At 40.2% G+C, this 20,080-nt stretch overlaps 1 protein-coding gene across 1 annotated transcript; it reads left to right on the top strand.

Moving 5' to 3' along the window:
- Positions 1-1,092: 1,092 nt before the first annotated feature.
- Positions 1,093-7,170, top strand: LOC131293660 (microsomal triacylglycerol transfer protein). Its single transcript, XM_058321736.1, has 5 exons — positions 1,093-1,129; positions 2,499-2,519; positions 2,892-3,061; positions 4,647-6,718; positions 6,788-7,170. The coding sequence occupies exons 1-5, from the start codon at positions 1,093-1,095 to the stop codon at positions 7,092-7,094; spliced, it is 2,607 nt and encodes an 868-aa protein (XP_058177719.1). The 3' UTR covers positions 7,095-7,170.
- Positions 7,171-20,080: the final 12,910 nt, after the last annotated feature.

Here is a 20,080-nt window from a genome sequence, read left to right as displayed (position 1 = left end):
TTGAATTTTCCGTTACGTATCAATATTTTAGAATACTTTTTTGTTTAGCGGGAAAGTTCTTTAAAATGTCTCGGGAAATTCTTTCTGAAAATTGTAAATGAAAATATTAATTTCCATAAAGAGTTTTAAAATTTATTTTCATTAAGGTCGCCTTTTCAAAAACAACATGGAGTTGCTAAACGGCGCTCGCGCTGTCTTAATATCTCCGGCGATCGTATTAATGTTTTGGACGGTGTCACTAAGCGCCTTGGCCATCGCGCTAAACAGTGGTAAAAGGTGTAATAATAATAATAATCGCGCTAGATTTTTTTTGCATGAAGTTCAGCGCCTACCAGGCGACGTCGCGTTACGCGACGGTGCAGTCTGGAAAGCGTGTATCGTACAGAGAGCTAAAAGAGCTATTTCATTCAAAGATTTCTGTCGCACACACAATCTGTTAGGGCCCCGCTACACGACCCGCAAAATCTTCGCGGTTCGTGTAGCCGCGTTCTGCGGTACCAATGCTGTTGCCAGTCATGACTCCCGCCAGCCAATGATAAAATATCACCGTAGCACGTAAATTTATCACCGTATGTCCGTTTATTTTGTTTTTGAGATTTGTTATGTTTACATCTATTTATTCTTCATCTTCTTCTTCTCGCGCATTTGAGTTTGCGGTAGCTGAAAAAACTTCGCGGGTGCAGTTTTCGGCTCACGGAGCTGAAAAGTTTTTGACGTAAACTTCTCGGTTTTTCCCCTCTTTTCGCCGCGAACTTTTTGAGTTTGCGGCTCGTGTAGCGGGGCTCTTACAGATGCCTTTGTAGATGTATTCATACGTACCCGGTACGCGTCCGTACACGGAATGGAAGTGTTGGTGCATGCCATGCGAATGTGTTCGTGATCCGGTCCGACGTAGAAAAACAACATTAAATGAAATGCCAGCCTCCTCCAACTTAGTAAGCTTATGCAGCTCGAAGAAGTCAACAGGCTAGTTAGCATCAGCCCATCGTGGCGTATTTTTTATTTGTTGGTTCGTGTTTTTAGTTACAATATTATTCAATCTGTTTAGTTATTTCCAAGCAACCGGAAACTTGGAAAACTAACGTTGTGAAGATGTGGTTACTGCTATTTGGTCTGCTATCTTTATTTGGTGAGTTTAACACGAAAAATCAGTGTTCCCAAGCAAGTAGCTGCCATAAGCAGACGGCCAAAGACATCAGAGCATGCTGCTGGTGATAACCTTGCACAGTGAACTTGGTTTTACGTGGACGCCGGCTTGTCGGTGTTTGGGGGAAAGAGAAACTCGGATGCAAGCTGTGTCGATTTGTTGTATTTACTGATAAGGATAGTTGCCATGCTGGTATGCGTATGTGAAGGAAAGTGCATAGATCGTAAGAAAGAAGCAAAGTCTTCCTTTCCTGAAGGGCTGATTGTTAAGCTATCTCGACACAATGACATTTATTCTAAATCTAATAATCTTCACATCTTTAACTATCGTTCCATATGTATACTGGGCCCAAAGTTAATCCGGACGCTCAAAAAATGAGCATGCGTCCGACTTTGTGGTCGATTTTAGAGTACTTAGAATTGATAACAATGATTTTTGTTCATTGCATCTTCTTGGTGCATCTTCCTACGAAGTACGTGCAAAAAAAAACGGTGAAAAAAATCGTACCCAAGCGGCGCAATAAACAATAGAGTGAGAAAAGTCAGAATTTTGACGGCCAATCGCAAGTCGGACAGTTATATTTCATCGTATTTTTGTTAGCTAAAGTGGTGTGTAAGTTAGTTTCGACACTTGATATTTGTTATTATCGATGCAGACGACTCTTGGGCATCGTTAGAAGCACTCGGATGATTCGGTTTATTATATTATTGAAGTTTTTATTGAAATATGCGTCACACTACTTTGTTGGAACGAAAAGTCATCATTTATCCATCGTAACGATGGAAAAAGATTTCAAAACATATTAAATTAGACTCACATTAGCAAACTAACAGATTCAGACATCATTAAAAAGTATAACACTTCAAAAAGTATCCTAAAATCACCAAAGAACTGCTCTTTGCAGTACACAATTCGGGATAGGGGTGGAAGAACCAATTCCGGATTAACTTTGTGCCAAGTGTATCTACATTTTGTTTGGATGTTTCCGTACTTGCGATTTGAAATACGTCCTAATTTTAAAAATTTGTGAAATATTTTCTACGAGTATTTTCGTGTTGTTTTTCCTGTGTATAAATCAGCAGAATACATGTTAGTGGTGAGGAAAGTATTATAGTTGAAGATATTTGAAGAAGCATTTAGAATTACCCTCCCTCAAATTCTAGTGAAATCTAATAATTCAAAACTGTTGTTTCATGATAATTTAGGTTGAATAAATTAGAATTTGAATTGACTGTTGTTATATTTTTCAGTATTTTCTGAAATTCCTCAATGTTTTGATTACTGAATCATATTTTCTGCAAAAATATTTGTTTTTGGTACTCACTTTATTGACATATCTTTCCAATTGCAGAGTTGCGGTCTCTAGCTCCAGGTGAGTAATGGTCCCAGATAATAAATACAGTCTGCGTATTTTTTCACACCTGGTGAAGACACACCAGGACTTGCTTTTTCTGGACTTGTATTATTTATTTATGTATTGTTCCAAGTAAAATTTACTATTTACTTAGTAAATGCAAAAGTATTATATAATTTTGCGTTTTGTGCGCTAGATAGTTGGATTAACACTATACCATGTTATGTGTAATAATCAGGATAAGACGTTATAATTAACGCATATTGTAATGTAGCAAAATGATGTTACTTTAACATGTAGAAATGGTATTTACAGAACAAACAAAAGTTGTATACAGTTAGTTTTATTCTTCTAATATTCTTTTTTTTTCTTCGGTTTTGTAAAAACTAGCATTCGACGAAACATTCCAAGTCGGGACTGAACAACAATTTAGCTTATCCAACAAATTGCAAGTAGGGGCCGCTAACAATGACTCCAAGCAAGTTGGATATCACTTCCAAGCTGTTATAACTGTTGGTGCTGTTTGGGGTACTCAAGACTCAAGGTTATTGATGATTCAGGTACGGATGTGAAGTTTAATGGTCCTTTTTACCCTTATTAGACGAGGACTTTATCTGTAATATTTTCCCAGAAGTTTTCTGCCAAACGCGTTTGACAGATACATTCCTTCCTCAAAATCGGAATCGGGCACGACCGGTTCCGATTTTGTTTCGATTAGAATTTTTATGTGAAAGTGGCGATTTGTTTACTTTTTGCTCTGATATTTGGAACAGATTTTGGAGTTCCAGTTCGGCAGTCCATCAGAGCGGATCGTTAGCAGTGCACGGGGTACCTGAAATAGTTAGCGAAAAGTAAGGTTATCTTAAGGCACGGCCGCATGATGACGCCGAGCTGGAGCTCAAGTCAGATAAATCATAGCCGCCGTACATCTCGTGCTGCTTGAGTAATCAAGCGGATCACGAGTTTCGTGCGATCTGACAAACGGAAGGAAATACACTGGGCCCAAAGTTAATCCGGACGCTCAAAAAATGAGCATGCGTCCGACTTTGTGGTCGATTTTAGAGTACTTAGAATTGATAACAATGATTTTTGTTCATTGCATCTTCTTGGTGCACCTTCCTACGAAGTACGTGCAAAAAGAACGGCGAAAAAAATCGTACCCAAACGGCGCAATAAACAATAGAGTGGGAAAAGTCAGAATTTTGACGGCCAATCGCAAAGTCGGACAGTTATATTTCATCGTATTTTTGTTAGCTAAAGTGGTGTGTAAGTTAGTTTCGACACTTGATATTTGTTATTATCGATGCAGAAGACTATTGGGCATCGTTAGAAGCACTCGGATAATTCGATTTATTATATTATTGAAGTTTTTATTGAAATATGCGTCACACTACTTTGTTGGAACGAAACGTCATCATTTATCCATCATTACGATGGAAAAAGATTTCAAAACATATAAAATTAGACTTACATTAGCAAACTAACAGATTCAGACATCATTAAAAAGTATAACACTTCAAAAAGTATCCTAAAATCACCAAAGAACTGCTCTTTGCAGCACACAATTTGGGAAAGGGGAGGTAGACGCCTACAGAAAATCAGAATAACCACAGAAAATCAGGACATATGGCCTTAGTACGCGGTCCTTAACCAATAGTAGAGGTCTATGTTATGTCTCCAGATTAGCTTGCGAAGGCTCAGGAAGCTGGATTCAATAGCCGTATGGAGTAAATCCTCGTCGAAGAAGAGGAAGAAGAAGAAGAAGAAGAAGAAGAAGAAGAAGAAGAAGAAGAAGAAGAAGAAGAAGAAGAAGAAGAAGAACAGATTTTGTTCATTACTCTAGGATGAACAATACGCTATAAATTCACACATGAAAATGATCAATAAATGAAAATGAAGCAAAACCCATTTTGTGGAACTTGGCGTTATTACACGAGCGGGCATCATTTTTATGTCAAATGCTCTGTTAAAGCCTACTTTGACAGTAAAAGTCTGGGCAAAGATAACAGATAAAATCCTCGTCTAATAAGGGCATTATCGCCTGCAAATAGTGTACAGGAATCTAATTATTTCCGTTTTTAACGTTGTATCTATTTAATCTATATTCATGGTACATCTATTGTTATATCTATTTATTCTATTTAGGTTAAAAATCCAGCAGTGTCCAGTCTACCTGATACAAAACCTGGGTCAGTGGAAGGCATAGAAACCCCTTTCTATGCTTGGTGGCAGCTGGGGCGCATAAACGCTGTGTATTTTACTGAATCAGATTCGGTTCTGGTAAGGAATTCGAAGAAAGCGATTGGAGCGCTGTTTCAGTTCCAGTTACTGGATGGAACATACTTAGAAGAGGATCCGTCTGGTCTATGTAAGGTTACGTATACATCTCGTTCGTCGACGCGATACCACAAATCAAAAGAAAGCTGCCAGTTTAATTCGAATCGCATACAACGAACTGAATATCCGTTGCAAAGTAAAGTCAAAATATCTCGTAACACCGATTTTACGGTCTCCACCGAAGGGTGCCTTCAGACGGTTCTCAGCCGAGAGTTCGCGAAGTATGTGCTCAACGCATTTGATAACTTTGGTGCACATTATGACTCGACCATTGAAATGAAGGCGATAGGAATTTCTAGAAACACTGTTGTTTTGCAGGGGTCCAGCATTGAAGAGGTACTAAAGGACTTATATCTGGATAGTGATACCTTGCAGATACAAAACTATCGATCGGCATGTACTGGCGATCAATGCGAGAGCACTGTAGCATTTTTCAAAAAGTACCAAAAATCATTAACAGACGGCGACATTGGCACGGGAAAATCATCGACAACACTGATAGAGTTGGTTCAAGCAGCACGTCAAGCCACGGTAGAAGAACTGTTGCGTATACTCAAAGCAAAAACTTCCCAACCGCTTAAGGGACAATTATTAGATATCCTTGGGGCAGCCCAAACAGTTGCCTCGCATGAAGCTGCCAAAACCGAATTCAGGGTTGCTTCGAATGAGGAAGATACATCGCTTGCTGAACGGTATCTGCAGGCACTCGCCATTGCTACCCGACCGCAGAAGAAAATCATTGAAGATCTGCTACAGTTAGCCCAGAATGAACCAAAAAATGTAAAATTGGCCGATAGCTTGATTCAATGTCTGTCTTCTGTTACCCAACGGTACGCACAAGTTGAAGCGCATGGTTATGACTCGGAGCTGGTACGCAAAGTTACTACATTTATAATGGAAAGAATTCAAGGTTGTACAAAAGATGGTTGTAAACTAAGATACATTCGTGGCCTTCACAACCTTAAAAACCCTGTTACGGCGCACATGCTTCTCAAGCTTGTACAAGAGGCTCCTCGTTCAATAAGCGTAGCCGCTATGAAAGGCCTCAAATCGTTTTCCGTTCACTTGTGGAACGATGAATTCAAATCAAGTTTTGATGCCATTCTCTTTCAAGTCTTCCGTCCATACGACTCTAGCGCTCGTGCTTTAGCCTTCGATATTTTACTAGATATGAAACCAAACTACTTCGAACTGATGCATTTGATGCAGCTATTGAAATCAAACGACAAATCCTTCGAGGTGAAGCAATATATGTTGCAGAAGTTACGAATGCTTGCTGAGCAGTGCAGAGAATTTGCCGTATTGCTTCAAAAGGTTATCGAGGGTGACCCTACGTTAAATAATTATCATGTACTCGTCCCCAAAGGGCTTTCCACGGCACTAAGTCGACAGTTTTCAGAGCCACCAACGTTCAATGCTTCGATTTCCAGCCTACAAGAGATGAGTGGAGGTGTTCTCAAGCGAGGCATTGTTGATCTGACGCTCAATGTAAACGACGAAAAAACCAGCATTTTCACTCTAGGATTGTTCGCCGGAGGTTTGTCATCGTTTGTCAGCAGCGATGCAGAAGAATCCAACGACGTCGAAGAGGAGGAAACAATGGCTGGTATGGAGCTTTCTATACAAGGCACAGTCATGAGGCCACTAGTCTTCTTCAGTGGAAAAGGAGAACTAATGGGACATGTGTGGAGCGGCACAGCATCAGAACGCACACCAGCCTATCAGGCGACCACGTTATTGCAGGACAATGAAGAATGGTTCCACTCGCAAAGCGGAGCAACGTTGCGTCTTTCGGCGACTGGTGCGATTTCCATCGACCTTAACGGTCAAGTTACTATGAGCCTGTGGGGGCGAAATGCACAATCAAAAGTCGAGCAAAAGTTAGTCTTCTGTATACTGGTTAACGAAGAATGGTACTCAATTAATAATATTTTTGTATACATTTCAAGTACTGGCATCACCATGACTGGTTCCTTGTCCGCGGAAACCGCATTCGCTTCAATTGCGGTCAACTTTAGTACGGTGCAGGAACCACAGCTTCACCTTACATCTGCCCTTGATTTTTCCAGCGATCCAGTTTTATGTATGCAGCTAGTGCAACCAAAAAATACAATGAAAGTACAGTTTTACAAAACTGTATTCTTAGTTGGATGGAAACAAAGCACAGTGTACAAAAAAACTAAATTATATAACTTTAACGGATTGACTCATGTCCTAAACCGTAAGAACAACGAGATGTGCAATCTGATTTCATAAAAATTGTCGCTCATAGATCTTAAATACATGAATATACATATATATGGAAATCACAATGCTCAAATAAAACTTCAATATACATGTTCAAAACCATCTAATTATTTATAATTTACATCAAAACTGATAACGTTTATGAAACATGTCCAATAATCCAATTCTTAACATTCTAGTACGTTGTAGTACCGGCTGTTCACGTATAATTTCAGATAAAACTTAGACGCGCAAAAGACAGGGAAAATATTAGAATACATTTTAGAATTGCTTTAAAATGCTTTTTAACGATTTCGTCGGAATAAAAGATCAATATTTCGTATTTAATTGCTAATTGCTTTGAACATTCCCTTATTCGAGATGTTAATATATCTAACCACCATGCATTTTGTTTGCAACCAACATCAGAAGCAGTTTAGTCTGGCATTGGCAGGCTGGGATTTTCAATTGTGTTTTTTTTAATTGTGCATGAATCCATGTCAAGTTTGGTGGTAGGAACTATAATCCTACAACACGACCATTTCATTGGCGGAAGTTCCATGTAGTAGCCAGATTAAATCGTACTCACGAATAGCAACTGGCTAGTATGAATGATGTAAACAACAAATGTAGGGGTGGCTGGGGTAATACGCACCCCTGAGGCAATACGCACCCTTTCCCATTTCCATTGAAAAACGAGTTTTCAACGCGTAAAAAGTAGTCACCCTGCAAGATCAACCTGAAATATGGTCACCCTGTGAGTTTGATAGCTCTACATCAACAGAAACGCGAAATAAACGCAAAACAAAATGATTCTCAGCTCAGACAGTTTTTGTTATAATGTAACTTACCATTCCGCTAAGGAATATTAAGTGCAAAAACCGATATTTACCCACGAGGAATACGAAATTTAGTGAATTGAGAATCAGTGCTTGAGACTGTAGTGGTTGGGGCGAAATAGGAAGAGATGCACCGAGTCAGAGAAAGAGATAGGAAGAGAAACGCGGGTCTTAGCCAAAAAACGGGCGAAATTGAGAGAGAAGGACCGAATAAGAGGAAGACAGGGGGACCGGCGTCGGCGAGCTGGTAAAGCGCGAGCTCGATTGCGGGCGGCAGTCTTGTGGTTGACTTTGAAGAGAACAGACTTGCGGTGGACTTTAAAGAGTACAGTGGTGCGAGAATAAAAAAAGAAACGAAAGTAATAAAAAAGATAAAAAATAGAAGAAATAATGTCTGGCGATCACGACAGAGACTATTCATGAAAATTTCGGAAAGCATGCAAATTTACTCATATTTTAGTTGAAAATGTGGGGAATAATGAATGAGGGCAATATGCACCCAGTATGTCGGGGTAAAATGCACCAGTTTGTAAACAACCCGGTTGACAAAAATTCAAATTTTTTGCAGCTGTCATGTAGTACCAGCAAGTTTTTCCATGGCAGATTGCTGGGACTCTTGCTGGAACTACCCAGCCAGCAATATCTGTCAATTTTTGGTGACGGTCCGCAATCGGGTCTAAAGCTGGCCGTAAACGTTGCGAACTTGTTCGTGCGAACAATTTGACAACCGGGCATTGGCTATGTTAAGGAAAGGAAAGGAAGATATCCTCTTATATCTTCCTTTCCTTTCCTTAACATAGGCAATGCCTGGTTGTCAAATTGTTCGCGCGAACAAGTTCGCAACGTTTACGGCCAGCTTAACGGAAGCACGAAAGACCGTCAATCCAAGCCGATGGGTGCACGCACACATGTAAACACCTGCTTCACGCACACATAAGCAGTAGAGGCAGCCATTTTTTTATTTTATTATTATTCAATTTATGTCAATAATAAATTCATAATTTCAATGCACATATTCGTTTATTTCAATAAATATACATTGAATTTCAAATAACAACAATTACAATTACAATATTACTATTCGTTACGGTAACAATACGTTTACACTTAAGATGTCCATCCTGTCTCCGTGTAAAATCCGGGAGATGCCTTTTCCATCGACTGTACCGCTCTGCGTCCGGATCAGCTCAGCGTCAGAATGCCGGGATGATTCGGGGTATGACTTCTTGGCTGCATCTGTTGAGAGGCCTCTTGCTCATCACAGCGCCAGAATGCTGGGATATGTGATACAGACGATGCATTCTCTATCGGCTGCAGCGGTTGAGAGTCATCCGGGACAGCACAGCGCCAAAGAACAGCTGCCGGCAGCTGCCTTCCAAAACACAAACAGCAAACGCGGCTGTTCATTATTCCATCTGTTTCACATATATAACACTACTGATCACGAAAAGAACACTAAATCACATATTTAAAATTGAAATTACTCAGAAACATGTTTAGTCGATCACAATTCACAACGCAAAGGTGGGCAAATATGGCGTCTCGTGTAATGCCCATATCGAAAGCTCCTCTTGCACTGAATTCATCGCCGTCCCATGCACACATTCAAACATCGACAGTCCGCTTGCGGCGGGGATTTTTCTTTTACTCGCCCTCGCCTATGTTTTTGACAGATATTGCTGGCTGGGTACATAGTACCAGGGGGGACAAACAGAACAAAATGTTAGTGTAGGGTACTTTATTAATAGGAATTTTGGGTATAAAAAGATGGGTTTGTGAGCTGTAGAACAAGAAAAAGCGACCTAATATATTCAATGCAAACCAAACCAAACTTCATTCTTTGCCATTGACTTGGCTTGTCTTTCCCCTTTTACGTGATGTTCAACCACTATCCTGCTTCACATTTTTACGATACGATTTTCGACCTATATTTTATTGATTGAGAATTTCATATATTTCTTACCACACATGATGCTGCATATGGCATGCAGATGCAGATGGAGACTCCTAGTACGTGATAAACTATAAGCTTCACATATAAAGTACAGAATAACGTAAAGATGCGCGCGTATGCGCAAAAAAAAACTATCATTTATTGTTACAAAACATTCTAGACTATAAGTGGGTATGCATCATATTACAATCTTTCATCAGTTTTGCGAAACAATGCTTAATATTTTGTAACATTCCATTTCAATTTACTTTAACTATTAACAAATTTTAAAGCATGATAATATACCTTTCCAAAACTGTGCGTGAAATTTGATTCCGGCCATTATTATAGGAGTTACAGACCTTCAAAGTTGATGGATTTTTTTCAATTTTTCACGCAATATTTTCACAAATCTTGACTTTGACGGGCTGTTTCTCAGAGCCTGGAAGAACAGAGGATCTAGTTTTTGGGTCATTTCTTAGTTTCATCTTGTAGTTTAAGAAAACATATCTCATTTTTAAAATTTTTTTATGCATTCACCTTCCCGGATGTCGCAAAATATGAATCGGACAGAGATAAACGATAGGAGATCAATAATGAAAGAGTATGCTAGCAATACCCGCATTTTTCGCTCCCAGATTATGACTGTGCGTTGGCGATCCCGTTCTGGCCACTTGAACAGATAGCGTGCTGGTCTCCTTCAGCAGCTCCCCCGGGAGAGCGCTATGTGACATTGAGAGATCGCATGTTGCGTTCTCTCGCAGCAGTGCTGTAGAACGAGAGCACTTCTTCAGTGCTCATAGCAAACGTTAAAACAGAATGCAGTCGTACTTTTACTCCTTGATAATTGGTACTCGGACATCCTGATCCTGTTCACAGCAAAGCAAAACGAGTTGCGCCAGATCCTGCAGTAACAGGCAGTGAATTTCTACTCCTTCCTTAAGTTTGATAATGAATTATAACACTCCGACTCAACTAACTTAATGACAATTTTCATATAAAAGAATAAATCCTGCTTTCGCTGTTCAAGTAATACGTAAAAGTATAAAATAAATTAAATGATAAAATAAATTTTCAAAATAAAAGTTTTTCCGTAAACGTCTAAAAAATAAAAAAATAATGTATGTTGAATGAGATATGTATTTATGTATCAGTTTTTCGTTTTTGTCGTTGTTCGCATAGCATCGTAGATGGCGATCGAACTGAGAGTAATCTCGATGTTATGCGAATAACGATAAAGACGAAAAACTGATACATAAATACATATCTCATTCAACATACATTATTTTTTATTTTTTAGTACGTTTACGGAAAAACTTTTATTTTGAAAATTTATTCTGAAATCCGAAAATGAATTTTTGATTTTTACCCCGGCTTCGTTCCATCGTGCTTTGTTGTAGTGCGTATTACCCCTAGCAAAGGTGCGTTTTGCCTCAACCAGATACAGATCGATCAAAAATTGATCTTTTTCAAAACTGAAAAAAATACGTTTTTCTTAGCAAAAAAAGCAAACATTCCTGAATTGGTAACTAGTTTGAACCTTTAAGAATCCTATCCAGTGATAAAATCAATAATCAAGAGCCAAGTTGTTAGAAAATTTTATAGTTTTCCTTAAGGGGTGCGTATTACCCCATCCACCCCTACGTGTTGTGCATTCTGGTTTACGACACGGCACGACATGCGATCCTTGGACTTGGACAGATTCGGAAATTGCACGTAACAAACTGTTCAATTTTCAGCTCGAAAAGTGATTACAGTCGATTTGAATATTCATAAAAATTACCAAGTGTCTCACTTTGTTAAAGATTTGTTTCACTCTACGATATTAAGTTAGTTTTGGGTAAAAACCCAAAAGAAGCCCCAACGAGGAAATCGGTTGAAAGAATCAATAGTAATTAACAACCCGCTAGACAGCTCGAAATATCGTTCTAAAACGTCCTACGCGCGAACAAACGTCCTACTTTTTTTGTATGGGCATGAAACAAATGTATACGTTTTTCGAGCAATCGTTCTACTTCGTCCTACTCATCATACAAAACTGCTCGATGTTTGTGTCACGTAGAACGTTTTTTAGGACGATTTGCTCGAAATCGCCTAGCGGGAAATTGGCAAATTTTTGCGTTTCAGTAATCGAGGCTTACCAACCTTGCTCCCGGTAGAGCTCTCTCTTTTCCAGTGCTAGAGTGCGGTCTCTTTTCCACACAATTAGTTTTCTCAAACAATTACTTTAGGGGGGTCCACGACAGCCGAGCGGTAGCGCCGGTTAGAAAATCGGCCCATGAGCGCCGGGGCTCACCACCTAGATGGCGTGGTTTCGAATCCCAACCGAGATCGGATCCTCCCCTGTACGAGAGGGACTAACTATCCACGTACAACAGGGAAAACAAGTCTCGTAAGCCCGTAACGGGCCGGCATGACCAACAAGGTTGTTACGCCAAGAAGTAGTAGTAGTAGAGTAGTTTTCTCAAAAACTAAATAAGACAGAAAGATCTTTTGTAGCACAAGTTATGTGTCCTGAAAAGACTTTTTATTTGAGGGGTCATATGTATCAATCCGTTAAGCGTTCATGAAGTTATTAACAAATTTGTTATTTCAGCTGAAATTACCAACCAAGGTATCTGTACCTACACCCCATTCAATGTTTATTTAATTAAACAAATTATCGAGGTAGAAGCTTTGTTGTATCAAGTTATTTGCTTTCAAAAGACCTTTCATTTGAGGGGTCTATTGTTGAAATTGACCGAGCCACTAAAAAATTATTAACAAATTAGATATTTCAGTCATTATTGAAAGCTGTGACCAAGGTGGGTCCTAAGGGAGGTGAGCTCAAAGGCCTTGTCGTTGCAGCCATTTTGAAATTTATTTTTGGCAATCGTTCCTGGTTTTGTTTACCAATAAAAGGATTACGACGCGTTAGCAAGCTGCTGGTTCCAGTTGATACGGTTACCGGAAGACTCTGCCCTCATTACTGTTCATCTCCACATAGCGAACTCATAGGAAACTCTGGTGAAACTCCTGTCAAACTTGTATGGAGTTTCGAGTTTCCTGAGTTCGCTAAGTGGACACGCATTTGTTTCGGTCTTCTTCGCTTCTTCTTAATCCGTCAGTTATTAAACGTCAGAACGAGGGGCTTTGCTAGTGCTGTCAAGAGTTTCCTACCAGTTTCCTACGAGTTTCCCAGCTGTTGCGGGAACTGAGTTCGACAGTTCGACGGAGGAGAGTTCGCTATGTGGAGATGAACAGTTAGACACAACTTTACTGAGGACACAGTTCCATCCAAGGTGTATAAATTAGAAGGTGAAGTCGTCCAGTGTAAAATGACATTTCATGACTTGACATAACACTTCTGGGGTATTCATATTGGTTTTGAGGGGGGGTATCGGAAAACGATTGGGTTTTTGACATAAGTCTTCTCAAATATGGCACCCCTTCCAAAGCGACATAAAGTCACCTTCTATATTTATACACCTTGAGTTCCATCTACGATATATTGCAAAGTCATCTAGTAAATGAGGTTGGACGAGATGGGTAAAGCTGTTAGGTCGTCCAAAGGCACATACAGTCTGACAAGAAACTATCGGTACAGTCACCAATTTCAACTTTAAGCCTAGTTATCTCAGTGACTACGTGACCTAGGACAACCGTTTGAACGACATATCGTAGATAAACTTCTATCCTATCCAGTGAGATCTTAACATTTCAAAAAAGTGAGTTGTAGATCACTTTGCTCTAACGAAACCTCAAAAAAGGCTCAAAACCGATGACAAAAAAGTATCCGTACATGATGAGTATTAATGATGTGCCATCCGTACATGATGTGCCAATATGGTGCAATCAATGCCACCTGCCTCAATAATAGCCTATAAGTGCCAAGAAATAATTTCTACCAGTTTTCTTTTCGAAAGATGCTGGAAATTTGACCCGATTCCATAATAGTTCTAAAGATGTCTACTAAGATCAGGATAATGTTCCGTTGATGGTAAATCTAGGCATCTTTCGACAAATGTTGTATAGAAATCGATTCCGGACACTTTTCAAGTATCTTCAACACTTGTATGATCTCATAAAGTGGTCACTCTTGGACAATACATGGCCTATTCTTAGGATCGTTATTTTACTCAGAGAGAACATTGTAGATCATCTAAACTTTTACCAAGGGTTGGCTTGTCCAAGTGACAAAATGGGCGAAGTAGACCATGTCCCACAGATGATTTATAATTAGTTCAATGTTTCCAGTTCTATTAATGGCCTCCGAACACCATAACACATACTCTCAACAACTGTGTTTTATAGTTAGAACAACGTTGCTCGTATTGACGATTGAGTTCGACGTAAAGTCTCTATTGTTGTTCGTTTTTTTGGCCAAAATTGCTTAATTTTGTCTGTATGAAGTCTGTATATAGTGTATAAAACACTGTGCTGACACGCCAATGATATCAAAATACAGCGATTTGCAAATCCCCAGTCTTCCTTATTCTTTCCTTAGAAACGAAAAAATTGTAACGCACAATTATGCAATGTTATTGTTATTTCCAAAAAACCTTCTTAAGAGTTGTAATCCAAATCATATGATTGGTGATCTAGACACTTCGTTCGTCATGTTGGAGAACTCTAAGTATGGAGGACTTCATAGCTTTTCGAGCAATCACCCCGTCATAGCGATTGAATAACCACGAAAGATGTCTGTTTGCAGGGTTTAGTCTAGGTATACCCTGGTTTATTCGACAAATTATAAGTTCCTGAGACTTAGCATGATATTTGCCACAGGGTTCATCAACTTGCCAAGTTAGGTTCCCTTCACATCACATAAAAAATATAGTGCTCTATCGGTTGCAGCTGTTTGCCTAGTTTCACCGGCCATTTCACATTAAATGATGATATAAAATTGTTACCATCATACTTTAAGATCCGGTAAAATCCCAAATGAAGCCCCCCCGGCGCCGCATCGTCATCATTTTTTCCACGTTTGCGCCTGAAAGTTATGCAATAGGTGGCACATCAATTCAGTTTGAATATTTGAACCGTTGATGTTCCGTTAGAAGCTGTAATGATTTGAACTAATCGGTTAAACTGAGCAAGTTGGACATCATAAACCAATGAGTCGGAGTGAAAAACTGAGTATGAAACGGCGGCGCGCCCGCAGCGAGCGTAGCGAGCGGACTGCGCTAGGTCTACCGAAAAAGGGAGTTTGTTATAAATTTGTGAAATAAGGGGGGCCCGTGGGCCCCCCTCATACCGCACCCCTAGGTTGATGGCGTAGCCGAATTTTCATACACTCATGCAAGTTATGCATGAGGGAGTTTATGTTGTACATCCTTTCCAGTATAATAATCATCTTTAATTTAACGAGATTTCAATTCAAACGGTTCACACAACGGCATTTGTTTCACCAATTGCATACCTTTAAGGTACATCCGCTCACAAATGGTGTAGCCACGACAGCGATTTTGGCTGGGGGGGCTTCATTTGGGATTTTACCTAAGATCCTTAACAACTCGAAATAATGGCTAGGTTGATAATTTGACTACCCTGTGAACGGTTTTGCTCGAATCAGTTCATTTTACAGGCGAGGGGTAGGAAGAATCCCATCTCCACGACCCTCCACTGTGGACAAGATCGAGATAGCATGCTATTGATGCTATGCCCTGACTCTTTCTTCCTCATTGGGCCATGCATTTGCGGTTAACGCGGAATAAAAACCGGTTGATGGTGTGCGTGAAGCGCAAGGCATATGCATTGTATGCGTGTTGCGGATTCTCTTTCAATGCTTTCTGCTATGTGCAAAAAGAGCATGCCTCAAATGTGCTATCTTTTTCACTCTTATTGGACCTGTGTTTGTTTGTATGTGTTATGATTTTTTTTCTATGTTATTGGCACAGCTGATTGCTGAGCAATGCAGCGGTCTCCAGATTTACAAGCGTTCGAAATTAGTAGCAATCGCTGCACGGTTCTGTTTGTTTCAATAATGTGAATGGCGATTATTAACCAAAGGCTTTGGCTCACTTCTTTGAACCGAAATCCGATGAACCTTTACTCAAGCTGACACGAGCATACGTAAATTGAATTTACCTTAATCAACCCGTACAACATGCATACAGCGATTAACGGATTTATTGCGGTTGTTGTGCTAATGTGATAACGCAGTACTACCATATTTCAACCCATTGCAATTCATAAATTTTTAATCGTTATTTTAATGTAGTCCTTTCATTCATTCAATTCTATAGTAAAACGTACGAAGAACAAAGAAAATGAAGAAGCAAAACGACAAATAAAGAAATTACTTAGTTTCATGCATGCAATTTCATTACATTAGCTTGACGCAATTTCATTCCGCAATCAAAACAATCCCCATGCATGCATCGAACACATACACCATTCATATCATTGACTACGAACAGCTGTTTGCGAAACCATCCGTGCTTACACCTGAGCAGAGCAAGGTAGTGCGCCATGATGGGAGAGAGAATGGAACGTCATGGAAAACGATGTCCATTCCTCCTAGGTTAATATTGGATGTTAAACCTCGGGCATCGCCAACTGACAAATAGCCCAGAGTGATTATTGCACTGACTTATCCTATCGAGACAACATGACGACTAAATAGTAGAAAAAGACGCATTGGTGAGAATTGAAGACGAGCTGGGAGAAAGCTTGGGGGCTGAGCATAGTAGCGAGCGGAATAAGAGAGCAACTATGTTTTTGCCCTTTTTTTGCCTGGCGCGCTTGGTGTGCGTGTCACCTCTGACTCAACGTTGTGTGCGTGTAATCCGACCCCCCGTTAAGCGGATATCGGGGGGTCCGAAAGAAAAAGGCAAAAAACTGCTCGATTTTCAGTGTACCGCCGTTCGCTGGGTAATAGAACCTCACCAACCCGGTTGATATGGTCAAAAAAGTTGGGTGTAGGAATACTTTTTTGTCATTGGTTGTGAGCCTTTTTTGGGGTTTCGTTAGAGCAAAGTGACCTACAAGTAACTTTTTCGAAATGTTAAGACCTCATTGGATAGAATAGAAGTTTATCTACGATATGTCGTTTAAATGGTTGTCCTAGGTCACGTAGTCGCTGAGATAACTAGGCTTAAAGTTGGAATTGGTGACTGTACGGATATTTTCTTGTCAGACTGTATGTTAACACTTTGTTGCTACAATGCTACACGAAACGTGTTTGTTAAAACTACAATATCTTCATTATATCGCATTTTTCCCATTCCATGAGTTATTTTTGCCAAAAACAGCTGAACAGGATAAACACGGCATTCTAACGCTATCGGAAAAACCTTTGGAAACAACAACTGGCAAATTGTAAACATAAACAAAACTCGGAACGATTGTCAAATGTTTCCTTTATTTTTCTAAAAAAATCAAGGCGATTTGTTCGGGATGAACCCACCTGGATAGTAATCACTTTGGCTGGGACCAAAGTTTTTGAAACTTGTTGATTCCAGTTTGGCGCACCGCAGCTTTGTTCTAGGGATGGGTAATCCGAATTCCCAAATCCGAATCCCAATCCATCAAACAGTCACGATACGATATAAACCATTCAGTGCCGGCAAGGTGGGTTCTAACCGACCTGCTACACGAGCCGCAAACTCAAAAACCGTATAAGTTTACGTCAAAATCTTTGCGATTCGTGTAGCCTTGTTTTGCGGTGCCAATTCTGTCGCCAGTCAATGCAAGCGCAAAGTTCCTGACAGTCTATGCACGCGTCAGTCTCTGCTGTTTTTGTTTTTGATTTTTCAGTTAACTCAAAAATCTTCCTTCAAAGCAAACAAGATCTTATTTCAATTCACACAAAAAGTAAAAGATGGATAATCTGTTGATGAGTGAAGCGTGACTACCCTATCGCGGGTCATCGAGTTGAGTACCCAAAACTTGCAACAACGCAACAGGCAACGCAACAGGCGTATTGTGCGTAACCGTTTGCTGGACAATATTGTAGCAGAGCAAGCAAATGAAACTACCCGGCTGACAGAAATTCAAATTTTTTGCTGCTGTCATGTACTTCCAGCAAGAGTCCCAGCAACTTCCCAGCTGGGGCCCCCCTTATTTCTCAAAACTATAACAAACTCTCTGTTTCGGTAGACCTAGCGCAGTCCGCTCGCTTCGCTTGCATTTCTTCGGCTAAACTCATTGTTTCATGCTGTCCACCATGTGTGGTTTAGTTTACTTACTAGTAACTTAACATGTAAAAGTATATTAACCCGCATTCAACCTCCACGGGAGATTAGGGTAAAAGAGTAAATGAGGCACCGGCCGCCATGTTTTCGATCGTGGCTACACCTCTTGTGGACGATTAAACTGAATGTATGCAATTGGTGATACATTAATTCGTTAAATTCAACCTACGAGTATTTGAATCGTAGTGTGTACCGTTAATTTCGGCTACGCAATCAACCTAGGGGGTGCGGTATGAGGGGGGTTCACGGGCCTCCCTTATTTCTCAAAACTATAACAAACTCTCTTTTTCGGTAGACCTAGCGCAGTCCGCTCGCTGCGCTCGCTGCGGGCGCGCCGCCGTTTCCAAATCATTTCTTCGGCTAAACTCATTGTTTCATGCTGTCCATCATGTGTGGTATAGTTTACTTACTAGTAACTTAACATGTAAAAGTATGTTAACCCGCATTCAACCTCCTCTGGGTGAGTAGTTTAAACCGTTATGTTATTTTAAGCGAACCGTTAGCGTTCAAAAATTCGAAACGAATGCATGTGTCGCGCTTTGCATAGCTTCAGGCGCTTAATGTGAACCAGCAGGAAGAGGAGAATCCCCCGGCGGCCAAATTGTACTTTGTCAAAACGAACAGCCTATGTTTCCCGTGTGTGGATATGTGCACCACACCGGGTGTGTATGTCTGCTGAAGCTCGAAGAAGCTGCACGGAATTTGCATTCTCGTCTAGCTGTTGGTGTTGTGATAAATAAAGTCAAATATAGTTGGAAACTTGTTCAGTACAAAGTTTTTAGATCAAATTTGTACGGTGCGTGTTAAAGAAAGTTTAGGTTTATTGGGAAGTGTACAATTGGAACGCAATACGTCCAGTGCAGCATCGACGAAGAAGTTTCATCGTCTCTGTACAAAATATCATCTTCAACTTATGGAAACTATAAGTACGTATTAATCATTTAAAACGATTTGTTTGTTAACCTAAACTTCTTCAAATCATGTATCTAATTGTTTATTCATTCTTTTCCGCAGTGCTAATTAGAAATAACAACAAACGGACCAGCACCGGATCTAAGCAGGAAGAGCTGGATGGGTGAGATATTTGCTCCCAACGCATACCCGAAGACTGATCCCGTACGAAGTTAAACTCTTCGAAGCAGCTTGATATGGTTGCAGATAAAAAATGGGACCCAAGAACACTAAAAGTATGTACAGGCAAAACTTGCAATAAAATCATCATGGTAAAAATAAACTCCTGGATTTATCTTTTTGAGTTGTATACACCGTGAAAATAAATTAAATAACAGGGAAAGACCTTTTGTAGAGCTCCTCGCGTAACCTTCGTATAGGTCTTGTTAACAGAAGCCATAACAGTACACCTTGCAATTGTTCTAAGCGGTGCACTTTTAACGATTTTGCGCCGCCGGGGTCTAGCCCGGGACCAAAACAACGACACCTACGTGTCGAGACGATGCGCGGAAACGAAAAGACGCGGGTAGCCATTTTTTGCTTTTTTCAAAGGTGTTGTTTACCTTTTGTATGGGACCGCATCGAGAAATCTGACAGTTTCTATCGTTTTCGTCCTCCCAATTAAAATACCCTCAACTGTTCGAAAGGTCTGCCAATGTCGTGATGAACTGTCACTCTACCAAGCAGCAAGGTAGCAGAATAAACAAGGTACACGACAAAATCAAACTGTTTTGTTCTATCTCGGGGTCCACACTACAGCGCGACGTCCCGTTTCAAAAGTAGCCCAGTTTCGGCAGCACAATCGCGCAAGCCAAGCGCGACAGAGGTAGGAGAGTATGTGGAATATGTACCACATTGGGGCGCAAACTCGGCTAAAATTTTTTGATGAATTTTGAGGTAGTAATGCATGATATTTGTTTAGCTGCGTATTTTATGCACCCTGAGTGAGTTTAGCGCTTCCACATTTGAAATTCACTGAGAAAACTAACTTATACAAACAACGACGATATTTTGGCCCGCCGTAGGAAGTATTTATTTCCACATAATCTCCTACTTGTTGAAGAGCAGTTTGTTTACGTTTCGGCACCCGAAAAAATTTTGGTAAAAATATCAATT

This window comes from Anopheles ziemanni, chromosome 2 (assembly GCF_943734765.1).
Source record: "Anopheles ziemanni chromosome 2, idAnoZiCoDA_A2_x.2, whole genome shotgun sequence".
NCBI classification, from domain to species: Eukaryota; Metazoa; Arthropoda; class Insecta; order Diptera; family Culicidae; genus Anopheles; species Anopheles ziemanni.
This window is presented reverse-complemented; position numbering and strand designations above follow the sequence as displayed.